General features: G+C 36.2%; 1 protein-coding gene across 1 annotated transcript; it reads right to left on the minus strand.

Moving 5' to 3' along the window:
* Positions 1 to 1,653: 1,653 nt before the first annotated feature.
* LOC125263231 lies at positions 1,654 to 18,909 on the minus strand. Its single transcript, XM_048182218.1, has 9 exons — positions 18,755 to 18,909; positions 12,697 to 13,026; positions 10,455 to 10,781; positions 6,553 to 6,891; positions 5,451 to 5,567; positions 5,291 to 5,313; positions 2,187 to 4,822; positions 1,962 to 2,056; positions 1,654 to 1,879 (listed from the first exon to the last, which is right to left on the minus strand). Exons 1-7 carry the CDS (start codon positions 18,822 to 18,824, stop codon positions 4,655 to 4,657), a joined length of 1,374 nt encoding a protein of 457 aa, XP_048038175.1. The 5' UTR covers positions 18,825 to 18,909; the 3' UTR covers positions 1,654 to 1,879; positions 1,962 to 2,056; positions 2,187 to 4,654.
* Between the last annotated feature and the right edge of the window lie 1,081 nt (positions 18,910 to 19,990).

Here is a 19,990-nt window from a genome sequence, read left to right on the forward strand (position 1 = left end):
TCCCTGCCCATTTTCAAAGGATACATACATGTGCCAAGTTTTAACATTATTCTGATGAATTTTGAAGCAAATCAGGTAAAAATAAGAGGGTGATCTCAATGTATGCTGAAAGTGACACATTTTCTGCTTCCAGTTGGTGGCGCTATGACTTTGAATCACAATAGTCACATCCATGTGATCAGCCTTGTACAACGAAGACTAAGCCGAAGTTTCATCAAAATCAATTAATGTATGCAGAAGTTATAACACTTTGTTTCCCTTTTCTTGCCATAAATTCGTTGCCTCGCCACGGCCAAACCGTTTGAGATATCCAAAATCCGTTTGCAATTAAACAACTTCAATGTGTTAGCAACAAGTTAAAAAAAGCTTGGTGTAAATTGGATAAACCCTGTAGGAGTAGTAGTATAAAATTCATAGCCTGTTTTTTCAAAAAATTAACATTCAAACCAAAATAGCTGACTTCCTGTTGGTCGGAGCTAATGAATGTAAATTAGAAAATTGTCCGGCTTGATGAGAACAATATGTGTACCAAGTTTGGTGACTGTAGGAAAAACAAACCCCCCCACTTTTGTCAAAAGGTGGCGCTACTGAGCCCTCCACCACGCCCATTTCTATGGCTTTGTCCATGTCTACTGGTTGACAATATTGATGTGTGTGTCGAGTTTCATGCAATTTGAAGCATGTTAAGAGCCTCAAAAACACTCAAGAATATTATTACAGTTTGACCTGTTGCCATGGCAACAATATTTCAAATATCAAAAATCCTGTCATAGGTCTACATCTGCTGTGTATTGACATTACACTGATGAAGTTTGAAGCAATCAGGTAAAAATAAGAGGGTGATCTCAAAACATTTCAAAAAGTGATACACTTCCTGCTGCCAGTTGGTGGCGCTATAACTTTGACTCACAATAGTCACATACATGTGATCAGACTCCTATAACGAACACACTTGTGAAGTTTTCATAAAGATCAATATATGTATGCAGACGTTATAACACATTTCCTGTTTCCTTTTTCTCGCCATAAATTCGTTGCCTCGCCACGGACAAACCGTTCGAGATATCAAAAATCCCCTGGCAATTTTTAATCATCAGTGTCTTGACTTCATGCTGACCGAGTTTGGTGGCGATCGGATTAATCGTCTAGGAGGAGTATATCAAATTCCAGAGCATGCGTTTTTCAAACAACCCTTAATAGCTGACTTCCTGTTGGCGTGACGTTTAACTTAGAGCACGAAAGTTGTTCGGCCCGATGAGGTCTATATGTGTACCGAGTTTCAGACTAATACGTGCAAGCGTGTTTAATATATGGACCAAATTTTCAGACCTTTTTCAAGGGGGCGCTGTTGAGCCCCCCTGCCACGCCCGGGTACCAGCTTCTGCCCGGCCCTGTTGGCCGCGGATTCCAATGTGTGTGCCAATTTTCAAGAGTTTTTGAGCATGTTAAGGCCCCCAAAAAGCCCCGGAAGACGGAAAAAAAAAAAAAAAAAAAAAAAAAAAAATAATAATAATCCTTAGAAAAACAAGAGGGCCCTGCGCGAATTTTCGCTTGGGCCCTAAAAATAATAATCCTTAGAAGAACAAGAGGGCCCTGCGCGCTTAATTCGCTTGGGCCCTAATAATCCTTAGAAGAACAAGAGGGCCCTGCGCGAATTTTCGCTTGGGCCCTAAATAGAAGCTATTTTTTACAGGCTTTTATGAAGAGTTTGGCACATTACAATACTTTAGCTCTGATTTTGTATAAAAGTTCCATTAAAAAAAAAGGCACTACGGTGACATTTCTAAATCCTATTGTTTACAGCAGAAATATTGTGTTCAGTAGGCAGCCGATGAGCTCTTTGAACAGGCAACTCTGGGATCCAATAAACCGGAGAAATCTGAGAAAGAAATATTTGTACAGTTAAAAGTCTTCCAATTGTTTGGAAAAAGACATGAAATTTAAACTGGGATCAAACATACCTGATGTTCTCCACAGTTCCCCGGGAACATGGAAGGACAGATCATACTGACCATGCAGTAAAAGTGAAGGCGATCAGTCACACAGTGATAATGTCCTACAACACAAACACATCAGGAAAACACAATATTTACATGATAACACTGAAATGACACAGCAGAATGCGTTTTAGGAACTGAAACTGAAAATGGAGACAGATTATATAATATGAAATAGTTCATATTCACCTTAAAAAGTCTCCACTTCCCTCCTCACATGAAACGCACAGACCTCACTGTAAAAATACTAAACATCTCAAATGCTTACAAAAGGCAGCATGTTACACTTTACAAAATTTTGTTGCAGCAAAGTACAAAGGCAAACATTCAGTTTTGCACATTTCAATAACATTGAGTGACATTCAGTAGAAGTAGCAAACATCTGATTTCTATATAAATCGTTTTATCAGTAAACAAACATTAAATGAGTTTAAAACATCATTTGCATGTGTAGCACCAGGAAAAGGCTTGTGAAGATGGCAGTAATAGTTAAGCCATGATGAATGATGCAAATAATAAGAATAATAAATATATGTATATTACATATAAATAAAAATACATTACAAAAACACATGGCATTAACACATTTGGCATGATGTTGCTACTTCTTTACAGTGTCTTTCAGTGCTGTTATTACAAGCTGTTTCCTGAGGATTTAGAGTTTGATCAAGGTCACAATGGTGATATGTCATGGATCAACTCCTGAACTGCCTTTCTTTGTAACAAACAAACAATCAAGCAAGCAAAAGTGTGGACTGTGAAATGTTCAATATTTCAAGTATTTCTTTTAAAAAGTCAGTTTACAGTTGAACAAGTGAGGTTTGATGGTTAAATTAGTATTAAACATATTCAAACACTTTCAACAAGAATACCTTAGTTAAAAACAAAATGGTTCTAAGAACGTTTTGCTAGCATTGTCATTTAATTACAAAGATGTTATTTCTGAATGTTTTCTTAATATTCAAAACATTATTTTTAAGTTTTTAACCCCTTGGCATTCCTGTAAAATTTGCCTAAAAATGCCCAAAAAAGGCATACACAAAGTAACTTGCATGCTGTTCTTGAACCATTTGTAATATATGCATAGTTTTGGTCTCTTTTGAAAGGCACTACAGGCGGTACAGTGGAATGTAACAGATTAAACCATTTTCTCTTTACGCAAATGTTAAGGAAACAAGTAGTAACATTTTAAGTCATTTTAAAGGCTATTGTTCACTTAGGTCTATTTGTATTACCACAAAAAAAAGATCCGAATACTCAAATCGCCAGAATAATGGACCAATTACTTGAATCCCAAAGTAATTGTTAGTGACAGCCCTAGTTCACAGCCAGTTATAAATGAACGTAAACAAACATTTGAGATGTCAAAATCACATTGAAGTGCACCCAAATGAATCCTGGATTGTAAACTGATCAATGGCTCAACTGGCTAGCAAAACCATCCTGTAAACACCTCAGTCAATCTGAATGAGCTTCATCTGAATTCAATTTCCATCGGGTAAACACTAAAGTCGGACTAAAATAAAAATAAAAAACTGAATTGCGCATTTATTTAAGTTTTGTTCAGAGTACATGAAATGGACCCTTTTCGCATTTCACTGTTTTTGAGGTTGATGATCAGAAGAGAGTCATTTGTTGTTGCATGTTGTATTAAAATCGCTTGCTTACAATTTTCTACAATATAATGCCAAAGTACAATGCAAAGTGAAGCGATACATATGTGCGTTACATTTTTTAAAAATATGAAGCTAAAAAAAAAATTGGGCAGATTTACAATGTTAATAATGTCTGTGAAAGGGGTCCATGCACATATAAAATGAATATATAAAACGAACTGCAAGGTTTAGAGCTCAAAATTGTGCAAAACTTGAAATTGGATTCATTCAGATTGACCGAAATGAGCACATGAAAACATAAACATATCCATATCTCATAGTGTAAATGCCACTGCTAAAGACTTGAAGAAACGGCAATACTGGCAAGATGGAGAGACAGTCATGCACTGTTGCTGTCCGGTAGGGTTGGGCTGATAGATGATGCTATCGTCAATACTGACAGATATCACAATGTTGAACTGGCATTTTGATTCCATGTGATTCAAACTAAACCACTGATAATCAAATGGAGGACTGCATCCGGACTCCAGGATGTTTTCATCCAGACCATGAAACAGAACAGTAGCACCAGTTTGTTTCTAGTTGAACTGAGCAGCGCATGAAAACAGCGGTGCAGATCACACCACAAGCACTCAGGACCGTCTGTGGTAAAGATATTTCAGCGCTATATCCTCTAGTAGTTTTATCTAAAGTGAAATGCCCTTCATTCAAGCCCTTTCAGCTCCAGGCGCATTCCTTCTTTCTCCAGACGTGCACCACATGTGCGTGTCCACTGGCATGGAGCAGAGCGAGAGTTTTTAATTTATTCCAATGAATAAAATCCTTCCCGACCCTGACGTCATCATCTATCACGATGTTTCACTGCAGACATTGTCTGATGCCCCTTTTTACAGACATCACCCAACCCTACTGTCAGCATCCTTTAACAGCTGAAATATCATGACTATTTCTCTGTAGGGCAAAGAGAAATTCTTTTGATCTGCATCCACTCCCTATTTTTCTTCACTTCCAATTTCAGTGAAAATATCAAAAAATAATTTGTTACTGTTTTGTCCCATTAGCATCAACATGAGTGTCAGCTGATGGAGGACCCGTCCTGTCAGCAGTAGGCGACAACGGCGTTTCAGCTGTAGGAGCCGTCACGTCAGCAGTAGGATCCGTCATGTTATCCACCATTGGAATCCCATTTTGCCCATGTTCTTCTACATTCTAGTGAAAGAAAGAAAGAAAGAAATTCATGGAAGGGAAACAAATGATCAGGAATGGAGATTCAGTTACAAAAACACAAGACTGCATTTTCCATTTGATGTTTGCTGAAAGTAAAACCAGTAAAACCACACATACTTTGCCACAGAAAACTCAAAAAAAATAGTTCACACATGTCAATTTGCAATAATAAGTTTTAAATAGGAAAAATATCAAAACTCTCTAGTCATTTTTGAGCGAGATGCTAACGGTCTAATCAGATTCAATTAACTATGCTAAGCTATGCTAAAAGTGGTACCGCCAGACCCAGAGATCGGCTGAATGGATTTGAAAACAAAATGGAGACGAAAATCTGTTTCTGAAACGTTGTGGAAACGCCAGTGTAGACGAGGAACGTTTTCTTTTTAAAACACCATTTTAAAACTAAAACACACTAATGTAAATGGGGTCTCAGTGTTTGTAGTATCTCACCTGATTTCCACGATTGCACTTTCCTGTTTGAACAAAAACAATTTCTCACTTTAGTCAATTAGAAAAAAAATACTTTAACATAATATTTTTAAAGATTATTCTTGGAGGATAAATCTCATATTTTCATTTTGTACAATCAGTTGTATCATGTAATACTTGCCTTGTTTTCGGTAACAGTAAATCACACCAGCAACTACTGCAGCCACAAGCAGAACAGCAGCAGCAGTGATAACAGCAGTAATTATTCCTGCTGCAGCAGCTAAAGACGGACCTGAATCTGGAACAGATAAAGACACACAATCATTATTACTAGAGATTAACTGATCATCAACTCCACCTATACTTCTGACTGACATTTACACCTTTCTACTTTCAGTGTGATACTGATAATTTGGCACCATCTGGTGTTGTAGGGCAGCTATAACAGTGGCTTTTACAGGAAAACTGAATAATATGCACTTTTCTTGTTAAAAGATTTGTTTACTTCAGAATTAAAATTTCCTGATAATTTACTCACCCCCATGTCATCCAAGATGTTTATGTCTTTCCTTCTTCAGTCGAAAAGAAATTAAGGTTTTTGAAGAAAATTATATGGATATGTATTTTTATGGATACTATATGGATTTTTCTCCATATAGAGGAGATCAACGGGGTTCAATGAGTCGAAGGTCCAAACTGCAGTTTCAACGGGCTCTACATGATCCCAGACGAGGAACTTTATACTTTAACCACAAATACTTGTCTTGCACTGCAAAAATTGCTTTTACAAAAAAGTAAAACAAATATTTTGAAGTCACTCTGCCTATGTCATGTGTGACCTTTCCAATGTGATTAGGTATTGTGTGTAATTTTTTTTTTTTAATGAGCGATGGTTTCTCTAGATAAGACTCTTATTCCTCGTCTGGGATCATGTAGAGCTCTTTGAACCTGCACTGAAACTGTAATTTTGACCTTCAACCGTTTGGAGTCCATTGAAGTCCACTATATGGAGAAAAATCCTGGAATATTTTCATCAAAAACCTTCATTTCTTTTCGACTGAAGAAAGAAAGACATGAACATCTTGGATGACATGGGGTGAGTAAATTATCAGGAAAATTTAATTCTGAAGTGAACTAATCCTTTAATAACAACAGACATTAAAATTGTAAAAAAAAAAATGTCAAAATTGTCTGTGAATGTGAAGCAGACAGAGATGATCAACAATGAAAACATTTACTGTGAGGATTTCAGTATCTCAATGCACTAAATGGCTGATATTCACCAGTGACAGACTGAATGAATGAACTGAATGTCTTTATGATGCCGATGCTGCCGCTGGTGATCAGTAGTTTATATTCTCCAGAGTCTGTGTTTGTGGTGTTTGTGATGGTCAGAGATCCAGTCTGATGATCCAGCTTCAGTCTGTCTTTGAATCTCTCTTCACACTGAACATCTGTACAGATCTTTTTCTGATCTCCAGTGATTTCAGTGATGAGAATGTTATGAAAATACCACGTCATCACATCATTTGGGTGTTTTATTACACGAGTGTCGAAAGTGACAGATTCTCCCTCCTTCACTGACTTTCTCTTCATTTCATCTCGCTCAGCAGCAGGAACATCTGAAACACAAACCAACAGATGAGTAAAGGATCTTTTTTGGGGGAAAGATCATATAACATGATAGAACTGAGGACATGAAAGCACCAAAACAAGATATCTGAAAAGCAACATTTATTCACAATTTGTTGCTTATAAACACATTTTGCATCAAATCATCTGCATTTTGAATTCCTTGTGACTCAAACATAAAAACAAAAACACCAAGTATCATGGATTACAACTAGGGGTGACCCTGAATAGTCGATGATTCGATGATTCAACAGGAGCAGCCTGATCTGATTCAACTACCAATCTCACAGTCGAATCTTCTGTAATGCTGTAAATTAAAAAAAAATTTAAAAAAAAAAGAAGGAAGCTGCTAAGAAGTATTTTTTAATGTGCCTTAATAAATCCAACCAGCCCTGTGGGATATAAGAAAATCTAAAGTGTGGAATTGGATGCACTTCGAAATGGTAAAAGACGATCCAAAAAAGTAAGATGTAAGCTGTGCCAACAGCTCATGTCCTACCGCTCAACAACGACAAACACTGCGGCGCACTTCTGCCGGCCAACGCTAACAAGCTGACTACAGCGTGCTATTTGAAAATACTCAAACACAGGCAGATCGAGTGAAAGACAAAACATTTCAGCCAGTTCTAATTTGATTTTTGGATGCTGTGAATGTAGCTAAAAAGACTGCCACTCCAGTTTAGCGTTTATTATCTCTGCAGTTAAAAAGACTAAGTTGAAAATTCTGGCTATACTTTTATTTTAAAAATTTATTTTAGTTTTAATGTAATTATTGATCATTCAGGGTTATCTAATTTAACTATTTGTGGCTTGTGTTTTGAATATATGTTTCCCTGCACTTTGCAGACATTTGTTCTGCACCTTGTGACTTGATTCTGACTATATCGGGTTTTTAAAAATATTTGTATTTATCAGAACAGTATATTATGTTCTAATTCAATTCTGTAAATTAATTTTTAATTGTTTTTTTAGTGCATGAATGTTGAGCTGTACTTGCGGTGCTCGCACAGGGAATTTAGCCGATTCAATTTGATTTGCCGACACGTGAAATGCAAAACCTGTCTGCAGGGTGGCCTTTCTGCAGTTATTTATTTTATAGGTTTATTGATCCAAAATGTTTTTATTCATTTTCTTCTATATCTTTGGCTGTGAATGTTGCACGTTGCCTTTCATTTCAATTGAAATAATATAACAAGCCATTGTTAGTTTCGTCTATCACTTGACAGGCAGTTTGATAGCTTTTTTAGAAAGTTGTTTTTCTGTGCCGTGTAAGAAAGAAAATAAAAGGTGTCTAAAGGCCCTGGTATCTGCTCCGTCTTGTGTGTGAGCCTTTCAAAAAAAAAAGCCTATACTCCTTTGGTTTACTGACCAGAACAAAACTGACTGAGAAAACTAACAAGTCACCAAAGCTTAAAATCTGGTTTAACTAAATTTATATTTAGGGCCAGATTTACTAATCGGGGCAAATTAGCATGAAAGCGCAATTCCACAAATGCACCAATGAGAGCGGCAAGTTTTGTGCATGATCTACTGCTGACGCACAAATTAAAGAACAAAGACGCAGTCAAATCTTTTACATAATGACCAACGCAATCTAACAAGAGTATCACAAATTAGCACTGGATCGCAAATAAGCAGAGCTGATGCCTAACGCTGATGATCTCACCAGGTGTGGGTCGACACAGGCGCAACTTAACATGTAATCTGACAAACACATACACGTATCGTTTGCCAAGCCATTTTGGCCTATTTATATATACACTATACCGTTCAAAAGTTTGGGATCGGTAAGATTTTTAATGTTTTTAAAAGAAGTTTCGTCTGCTCACCAATATTTCATTTATTTAATTAAAAATACAGTAAAAACAGGAATATTGTGAAATATTATTACAATTTAAAATAACTTTTTAAAATAACAATTTTAAATAATATATGGAATATATTTTAAAATGTAATTTATTCCTTTGATGCAAAGCTGAATTTTCAGCATCGTTACTCCAGTCTTCAGTGTCACATGATCCTTCAGAAATCATTCTAATATGATGATCTGCTGCTCAAGAAACATTTATGATTATTTTCAATGTTGAAAACAGTTGTGTACTTTTTTTTTCAGGATTCCTTGATGAATAGAAAGTTCAAAAGAACAGCATTTATCTGAAATACAAAGCTTCTGTAGCATTATACACTACCGTTCAAAAGTTTGGGGTCAGTAAGAATTTTTATTTTTATTTTTTTGAAAAGAAATGAAAGAAATGAATACTTTTATTCAGCAAGGATGCATTAAATCAATCAAAAGTGGCAGTAAAGACATTTATAATGTTACAAAAGATTAGATTTCAGATAAACACTGTTCTTTTGAACTTTCTATTCATCAAATAATCCTGAAAAATAAATATGGTACACAAATGTACAATTGTACACATTAAATGTTTCTTGATCATCAAATCAGCATATTAGAATGATTTCTGAAGGATCATGTGACACTGAAGACTGGAGTAACGATGCTGAAAATTCAACAAAATTCAACAGGAATAAATTACTTTGTAAAATATATTCAAATAGAAAATATTTATATTTTAATTTGTAATAATATTTCACAATATTCCTGTTTTTACTGTATTTTTAATTAAATAAATGCAGTCTTGGTTAGCAGATGAAACTTCTTTTAGAAACATTAAAAATCTTACAGATCCCAAACTTTTGAACGGTATAGTGTATATACATATTGTTAATATGTAATTGATTATTTCCAGAAACTCATTGCTTCTACCTTCAATTAAACTGCTAACAGTGATTGTAAATTAATTGCCTAAATTATTACATTTAGCTAACTGCATTCTCTAAATTGTGATGTTGACATGCGTTCTCTGTAAATTATATTCTTTGAAGCGATATGTATTGTGAAAAGCGCTATACAAATAAATGTGAATTGAATATATATATATATATATATATATATATATATATATATATATATATATATATTTCTAAAGAAATTAATACGAGTGGAAAATATTTTCTCCTTTCCACCATGCGCTCTCTTTTCTCTGCGATGTCTCCTCCTAGCAACAACAATGTCCAAAATGGGTCGATATGCTTTTTTGATATGCTTTTTTGGGGGAATTAAATAATGGCACAAATACAAGTAAATTGACTAGTGTAAACATTAGTAAATCGCATAGCACGATTCGTTTAAATATTCTCCTCCCATACATTTTGCATCCGAAAGGGAATACAAATGCATATGCATTAGGGTCAGCTGCAAAACAACTCAGTCCATGCCTTTTCAGTGCTAATTTTACACTGCGTGTCTTTAGTAAATCCTGACAGTAGTTTCTGAATGCCAGAGGGTTTGCGCTGATGCAAGCTGTTAGTAAATCTGGTTCTAAATCAATAAATTCTGCTTTAACAGCAAATGTGCAGAAATATTATCTACAGTATTATAGTATATTATCTAGATGTTATCTACATAAAAAATATCTACATATTGTTTGTGAATTAATATACAGTTGAAGACAAAAAACAAGACTATCTGGTAAACATAATGACTCACCACGGACGGTAATATTGTAGATCTTTTCACTGCCGCTGATGATCTTCAGTGTATATTCTCCAGAGTCTGTTTTTGTGATGTCTGTGATGGTCAGAGATCCAGTCTGATGATCCAGCTTCAGTCTGTCTCTGAATCTCTCAGTTCCTTTATTACACTGAACATCTGTACAGATCCTACTGAGATCTCCAGTGATTAGTGCGATGCGAGTGGCTTTATAATACCAATTAATTTTCTCTTGTTGGTTTGTTTGAACACCAGTGTGTAGAGTGACTGAATCTCCCTCCATCACACACGCAGATATTCCATCTGGACCAACACCGAAAACCCCTGAAGAAGAAAAGAACAGATCATTATGAGCTGAACAACATTGTACAACAAGAAGGTTATTCAATCTTTAAGACTCAAGGTAAAGAAATATGTCTGGATTCATAATCTGATGCATGCAAAAAACAGCAGAACAACATCAATCACATTAAAGGGTTAGTTCACCCAAAAATGAAAATTTTGTCATTTATTACTCACCCTCATGCCGTTCCACACCCGTAAGACACAAATTAAGATATTTTTGATGAAATCCGATGGCTCCGTGAGGCCTCCATAGCCAGAAATGACATTTCCTCTCTCAAGATCCATTAATGTACTAAAAATATTTAAATCAGTTCATGTGAGTACAGTGATTCAATATTAATATTAGAAAGCCACGAGAATATTTTTGGAGCGCCAAAAAAACAAAATAACGACTTATTTAGTGATGGCCGATTTCAAAACACTGCTTCAGGAAGATTCGGAGCACAAATGAATCAGAGTATAGAATCAGCTGTTCGGAGCGCCAAAGTCACGTGATTTCAGCAGGTAGGACGGTTCGACACGCGATCTGAATCATGATTCGACACCCTGATTCATTTATGCTTCGAATCTTCCTGCAGCAGTGTTTTGAAATCGGCCAATGCATAAATAAGTCGTTATTTTGTTTTTTTGGCGCAACAAAAATATTCTCGTGGCTTTATAATATTAATATTGAACCACTGTACTCACATGACCTGATTTAAATATGTTTTTAGTACATGAATGGATCTTGAGAGAAGAAATGTCATTGCTGGCTATGCAGGCCTCACTGAGCCATCGGATTTCATCAAAAATATCTTAATTTGTGTTCCAAAGATTAACGAAGGTCTTACGGGTGTGAAACAACATGAGGGTGAGTAATAAATGACAGAATTTTCATTTTTGGGTGAACTAACCCTTTAAGTGTATAAATGCCTTCCATTAATAAAGTGATTTTTGCAAAAAAAAAAAAAAAAGCAACAGGGTTTTGAAAGAAACAAAAAACTTTATAATCACTCACTTCTGTCAACGGCCATACGCACATTCACAAGAGAGTCAAGTTTTGGTGTTTGACTGACCACTGAACCAAAGTATGACAGTGTTTGATGAAAGTTAAAGCGCAGAGGATAAAGCAAAACAAAATACTGGTCATGAATTAGAAGTCCAAAGGCCTCAATATACTCACAGTGAAGTTTTTCATTCTTCATGAAGGTGTAAAACTAAATGTTTGAGAATTGATATAAGAGAAGAGGAGCTTTCGCCCAGTCCACCATGCCCGCAATGTCAAATGTTGTGAAAATGTGTACGGCCGTTACTGGAGCCAGTGATTATAGTTTATATAGTTTTATATATAATATGACATTTTATATATGATATTTGTCTCATAAAATCCCATTGCTTCACTACACAAGGCCTTTATTAATCCACTGAAATTTAATGGATTAATCTTTATTAATGATGGATGGATGGATGGATGGATACGTTTTTTGGAGCTTCAAAAACTCAGGCACTATTCACTACCATTATAAAGCTAGGAAGACCTGGGACATCTGATATAAATCCAATTGTGCTGGTCTGAAAGAAGACAGTCATATACACCTAGGATGGCCTGAGGATGTGTAAATCATGGGGTAATTTTAATTTTTGGGTGAACCATTCCTTTAAATCATGTTCTGTATTGCAGAAATCTTGAGTCTTGAGTGCATATGAAATGTTTTTACTGGAATTATGTCTCGAATGGCTTAGTAATATACTGTCTGTAGACTCATTCAGTGGTCAGCTGGTTCAAACAAAAGCAATACTACAGTAGGTCTACTGTACAACCATGCCACTGGTTTTGTGCACCTACTGTACATTACTCACTCCATCATTCCGTGACTAAAATGCACAAGACTTACTTTTAAACATAATGACTCACCGAGAACAGCAACAGTGAAGATCTTTTTTCTGCTGCCGCTGCTGCTGGTGATCGATAGCTGATAAACTCCAGCATCTGTGTGTTTGGTTCTTGTGATGGTCAGAGATCCAGTCTGATTGTCCAGCTTCAGTCTGTCTCTGAATCTCTCAGTACCTTCATTACACTGAACATCTGTACAGATCCTACTGAGATCTCCAGTGATTTGAGCGATGCGAATGTCATTAAAATACCATCTAATCTTCTCGTGCTGTTTCGTTTCAACACCAGTGTGTAGAGTGACCGAATCTCCCTCCATCACTGACACTTCTTCTGTATCAGCACCAGATGCACCTGAAGAAGAAATAAACAGTTAATTACACTCCAAACAAAATTTTACAACAGTAAAGTGCAAAATATTTTTCTACAGATCATAAAGATCGTTAGCATAGAAATATGTCTGGATTCATGATGTAACACATGCAAACAAAACAGAAGGACAATTTACAGATTCACTCAGGGCCGGCCCGTGGCAAAGGCAACATAGGCAGTTGCCTAGGGCACAAAATGACTGGGGGCGCCGCAGCAATGTTTTGTTTTTTTTTTCTCGGAAGAGCGCCTTGTGACCATTGTGCTCTTCTAAACCCATATATTAAGCAAATACTGACAATTAACAATTTTAGTACTGATCGATCATCGAACTGATTAAAATAATGTTAGAATAAAATAAAATTGACATTAATGAAAAATCATAAGATTTGACAACATGTTTACTAATTTAAACACCTCAAGTTAATCACTGGGTATTAGCCCGTGATTTTTATGCAGTATTTTGAAATAGCCTTTTTAGAACATCTTAAAAGGTGCAGTATGTAATTTTTCTGTCCGCAAGAGGTCGCTAGAGGCCTATTCAAAACAAAGGCGTAGCTGGATGACGCCAAGTTTGAGTGCGGAATAGACAGATGGTGGAACAGACGGTGCAAAAGAATAGGGATAGGGCTCAGGCAGAAATCCTGTTCATGGATGAGATCAGGGGCGGAGCCAGACATTGTTAACATCCGGGGCTTAGCCCAAATCTATATTTTTCCAATGACATTTTAATTTTCTGTTAACAGCTTTACTGACATAAAAGAAGCTTTTTTATATTATTCTTGAGTAAAGTTCATAAAATGTACATGATTTGGCACTTTAATTTGTAAAAGTTTGTTAGGTATACCTAAAGAAAATTTAGTACATTTTAAGGTTAAATGCATCAATCTGGGGCACTTTGGAAGCTCAAAATTAAGAGCTTCAACCCATGTACAGTGTGCAAATTGACCAAAGAAACAGCATTGTACCTCGACATGAAAGAGGGTTTAGTTCTTTTTAGTCTATAGTATCATATTTTTAGTTGTGATATAGTGTCTACATCGTTTTAGGTGTTTTAGGATGCCAAACAATTATTACAATGAAATAATAATGTAATAATGTTTTAGGCCTATATAATTATTCATATGACTAATATCCATATATTGTAAAAATAAATAAATAAATAAATAAATTACACTTTTTATTAGAAATTATAAGACTTTTGTACTAATTTCTAAGATAGGCCTAAATCCTTGAGCTTTTATTTTGATCACCAGATCACCAGCTGATCGGTTGAGCAAATGTGCGCACTTGCAGCGCAGACAGACTGTATATATACTTAATCACTGTATTTTGCTGTTTTATAAAGGCACAAAACCATATCACGGTTTCGATTTTAGTTCGTTGGCAAAATACAACGTTAGAGACCATTTACATGTTTTAAATTTTCGGTTCATTATGAAACGGTGGCACCGGGTCATTAATGGGAAACACTGAATGAACGTTTAGCTGACAAATGTGCCAAAATTGTATTATCAGCTGTTATATCATAACAAAAACCCTTCAACCGGACCGAAAGAGAGTCTCGAGGCCTGCCGCTGCTCTGAGTGAGTGACAGGAGGCGTGGCTCTGTACAACTGCGGTGTGCGTGAACGCGCTGTTGGAGAGAAGAGAGAGAAAGCGCTACCGGTAACGCTGTATGTACATATTTTAATAGAGAGATATGTTTAGAAAAATGATATTTTGACAGCACTGTTAAGAAACCTCAAACCTGAAAGATTCGGGGCTTGACTCAAAACATTCGGGGCTGAAGCCCCGCAAAATCGGCTGGCGCCGCCCCTGGATGAGATTATTAACATTACTTTAGTATGAATTCACGTAAATGTAAGCAATCCCCCAGTTTCACCAATATGTAATATCTAAATCAAATATCCATGATGTCCAAAGCATGTTAAAGTAATGTACTTTAAATTTAGACTTATATACAGAGTAAATGTGAAAAAATATTTTCACAGTTAACATTACATTTAACATAAGAAATAATCAAGGTTAACTAATTGTTGCTAACACATGTTTATATGGTTATATGGTCTGGTGTCCCGTCGTCGCTGACACTGAAGCATGTCAAAACCCAATAGAAAGTCCTAAACCTTTCTGCATCCATTTCCCCTCACAAATGTCAACTGTCAGCTGTCTGTCACACAGCGGTTAGGCCATGTAACGACGCTCGGCTCATTGTTGCCAAGTTTGAAATTCGGCTACTTTTACACTTGTGCCGTGGTTATGCTACTTTTGGTATGGTTTTGTTGCGCAGACCTGGCAACCCTGTACCTCAGTTAGACCTTCCTCCACTCCAAAGGCCCACCCCTTTCATGCACTTCGAAGTGCACAGTAGTGATGGGATTTATGGCTCTTTGAGGGGATCCGGATCTTCGCGATCCGTTCCTTTCAAAGAGCCGTTCAAAAGAACGGCTCTTTTGGCTCTTTTTAAATATTTAGTCAGTTTTAAGAAGCCAGCTTGGGGGCATCTCAGTTTATCCTGGAAATAATCACTTGGAGGAATGATGAGGTGAGATATGTAGTCAAATAATTAAAACTCGGATATCACACACCAATATCTGAGTTTGAATTATTCTGAAATATTGATTATTACCTCATTTGTCATGTGTGGACTATATTCCATAGGGTTGCACAAATCCCTCTGCTTAGACAGTGACATCACTATTTTGGATTTACCTTTAGTACAAAGTGTGTGTGTGTGTGTGTGTGTGTGTGTGTGTGTGTGTGTGTGTGTGTGTGTGTAAAGCTACGTTGACTTATGTTATTCATACAATACCTACTCACAAATAAACATCAAAAACAAAGCCGGCTGCAATGAATTTCTGTGCAAAACAGCTTTTACTACAAACACTTCCACACAAGAACATTTTGATAGAAAACAAAAAATATTTAAAGTAGATAAAATTAGAATAAATAAAATGGAAATGTCTACATACTACATACTATTACTACTGTAAACTTTGTTTACACGTCATGGCTCCGCTCCTACCCAATGACAGAGGAACGCAGGGTTTTTTTCCACTGGAGTACTCACGTGAAGGATGCGTGCACAACTAATAACTAGATAAAAAAGTTTGAAGACAAACTTTAAGTTGGCTTGAAAAAGCCGGTCCAGAAAGTTTGAAGGAGTTTTAAAAGTTTGAAACTTTTCAGTTTGAAATAGTTTAAGTTTTAGAATTGTAGTTTTAAAAGCTAGATAGATAGCTAGATAAGTAAACAGACTGATCGATAGATAGATAGATAGAAAGATAGATAGATAGATAGATAGATAGATAGATAGATAGTTGTCACAGATGGATATTATGGAGTTTTTATAGAGTTATTAGCATGTTATTAGCCCAGTTTAGCACACTTAGCTAATCACCATTAGCATGTAGCTATTCACTGCTAGCATGTTGGAAGTCCAGATTGCTAGCATGAGTCAAAAGAACCAACCGCCATGTCTCTACGATGTTCTGATGCAGAGATATAGATTTTGCAAAACGGTTGCTAGGTACTCTGTTTGGTTGTTAGGGAGTGGCTTGGCAGCTACCAATGATGATACTCCAAAGGCTGCTTGACAATACAAATGAACCCCCATGTCTGTACGATGTTCTGATGCAGAGATATAGATTTTGCAATACGGTTGCTAGGGTACTCTGTTTGTTGCTAGGGAGTGGCTTGGCAGCTACCAATGATGATACTCCAAAGGCTGCTTGACAATATAAACCAACCCCCATGTCTGTACGATGTTCTGATGCAGAGATATAGATTTTGCAATACGGTTGCTAGGGTACTCTGTTTGTTGCTAGGGAGTGGCTTGGCAGCTACCAATGATGATACTCCAAAGGCTGCTTGACAATACAAACCAACCCCCATGTCTGTACGATGTTCTGATGCAGAGATATAGATTTTCCAAAATGGTTGCTAGGGTACTCTGTTTGGTTGCTAGGGAGTGACTTGGCAGCTACCAGTGATAGATAGATAGATAGATAGATAGATAGATAGATAGATAGATAGATGAGTTTGAATGAGTTGATAGATAGATAGATAGATAGATAGATAGATAGATAGATAGATAGATAGATGAGTTTGAATGAGTTAGATAGATAGATAGATAGATTAAGTTTGATAGATAGATAGATAGATAGATAGATAGATAGATTTAGTTTGATAGATAGATAGATAGATTTAGTTTGATAGATAGATAGATAGATAGATAGATAGATAGATTTAGTTTGATAGATAGATAGATAGATAGATAGATAGATAGATAGATAGATAGATGAGTTTGAATGAGTTAGATAGATAGATAGATAGATAGATAGATTTAGTTTGATAGATAGATAGATAGATAGATAGAATGAGTTTGAATGAGTTTAAATGGCTTAGAAATAGGAATGGCAGTTAAATTGAGTCTGTGTGTTTGAATTTGAATTTTGACAGTTGGACGGAATGTTCAGATCAGCCAAGGCAGTTCAATGAAAGTCAATGGGAGTTTTTTCCAGGTTTAATCGGCATTTTTAGGAAAACCGTAAGTCGGATCAGTCTGAAAAGATATAGCAACCCGAGTCAGAACAGTCTGAAGGTCTAGTCCGAGTTTGGTGTTTGTAGCTTGAACAGTCTAGGAGGAGATACAATTTAAAATTTAGTCTAAGAAGAAGAATAATAATAAGCTTAAATAGTAGATCAGTAAGTTGGCTTTTTCAAGCCAACTTAACTAATATCATCACGCTATAAAGGGTTGGCCTGCGCTGGGTGCGCCCCTCCCCCTATAACTGTTCTGTCTCGCGGAGGAGCTCATTTGTGTGCATCTGTGTGAAACACGCATAGGAAAAAAGAACGACAGAAAGAACGGCTCCCCTCCAGCCGCGACTCGGCTCCCATCGTTCATGTTTATGAGCCGTTCAAAAGAATCGGTTCGTTCGCGAACGTCACAACTCTAGTGCACAGCCCCTGAATTCGGACACAGCTGATGGACGTGACTCGTTGGTAGCCGAGGAACTGATCCACGGAAGTAAAGGCGGCGCAACTGTAACAACCAGTCTATTCCCACCCCCTTTGAAGCGAAACTAAACTGCAGGAAAAAGGAAATCGAAAGTACAGTACACTTCCTTCGAAACTCTCACTCCGGAGGGTTAACCCTTTAAAAGGGATATTAGGGCAATGGAATGAGCCATTCCGAAAGGAACGCAGGGTAAATGACGTTTTTCCTAACAAGAATTCGATTTCGAATTTCCCACATAAATAACATGTTTCGTTGATATTTGTATGCATTTGATAGCGGCCTTTTTTCCGGAAGCGACTCGCACTGCTTTCAAGGTACATTTGATCAATTTGTGCAACTTTTACTCACTTACAACATTTACTGTGGTTACGTTTCCAAGTTTTTATACTAAATTATATGACCTGACCATTTACAGGGATCTTTTCGATATCTTTCACGGCTTCAGGAAACTATTCTGTGACTCGATCGCGGCCATTAGGCCAAAATGCGTCACCGTGTATTCTTATTGTTAACAAAGAGGGAAATTTGAACAAAAAATGTTGCCATGGTCCATCAAAAAATACACATTTTAAATATACAAGTGATTAATGTATTTTTGTCCAATATAAAGAAATAAGAGCTGTTACAAACAACTGCGACAACACCAACCGGAAAAAATAAGACTATAAAATAAGCTAAATGTCTTACCTTGACTGAATAAACACCATATATAAAGGGTCAAACTATAAGTAAGTTTTATTTTAACCACTTTCACCATTTTAGTCTTATTTGCTGTGTGTAAATCAGATTAGCCCTGTCCAAATAGCCTACCCACTCTTGCGGTCTTTGCACTGGCCTACTTATATAACGTACTTCCTGTATTTGTTTCAAGTGTTCAAGTGGCTGTGAAGACTGCAAGTGTGTGTAGAACTTTTGATTGCCCGATGGGACACACTTACAGTGTTGCAAAAAATGTAAGTGTTTACAGAGCTTTTTCTATTATTATTATTATTATTTTCAGTGCTTTGCATTTTAAAATACACTTCTAAATGCAGGGGTTTCTTCATTAGGGCAATAGGGCAACGCACCACCAAAGTGAGAAAGGGGCGGATTGTTTTCGACCACAGAGTTACTCTAGCTGTCACTGCTAGGCTGATTGTTTTGCCTCCGGATTATAGTCCAAGCAGCGCCGAGTGCTCCCATAGACTTCCATTCAAAAACCTTTTTTTTTTTTTCGAACTGCAGGCACTGCATTGAATTCTCTATGGGTTCTGGGAGGGCTAGCACTAACGTACCTTCGTCATAATACGTAACCTTAACATACCTCTATTAATATTTTTTTTTTTTAAGCTGAAGTGACATCCAGTAATTTCCTCAGTGCATAATTTACATTTCACAGACATATTCTCCATCTGTAAATGTTAGAAAGTCGAGAAAATATTTCCGTTTTGCAGTCAGGCGTGGACGAGCCTTCAGCAGGCACAAACTTCTGTATATATATATATATATATATATATATATATATATATATATATATATATATATATATATATAATGTAGAATTTCGAACCTACAACTAAGTGTATTTGTAACTGTGTAAAGTGACTGTTGTAGGGTAATCAAAATAATAATTAGTCTGTTCTTTTGTTTTTATTTATTTTCATTTTTAGTTTAGTGTATTTAACTTCTGCTTTAAAAAAACATGTATTTAGATTGTAAAGTTACAATTTTAGAATATAGCCTAGGCCTAATGTGATTTGACCCCTTTTTTTTTTTTGCACATAATATAGCATATCTTGTTTTTATAGACTTTAATATAAACATGTTTCTAGGACAATATTGGGCAGGATGTGAAATAACATTTTTTTTAAATGAAATACAGATTTTTTTTTTTTTTAGATCCCAGCCCTATGGCATGCTTTAAATACTGAATTTTCCATGTTT

This window comes from Megalobrama amblycephala, linkage group LG2 (genome assembly GCF_018812025.1).
Source record: "Megalobrama amblycephala isolate DHTTF-2021 linkage group LG2, ASM1881202v1, whole genome shotgun sequence".
Taxonomy (NCBI): Eukaryota; Metazoa; Chordata; class Actinopteri; order Cypriniformes; family Xenocyprididae; genus Megalobrama; species Megalobrama amblycephala.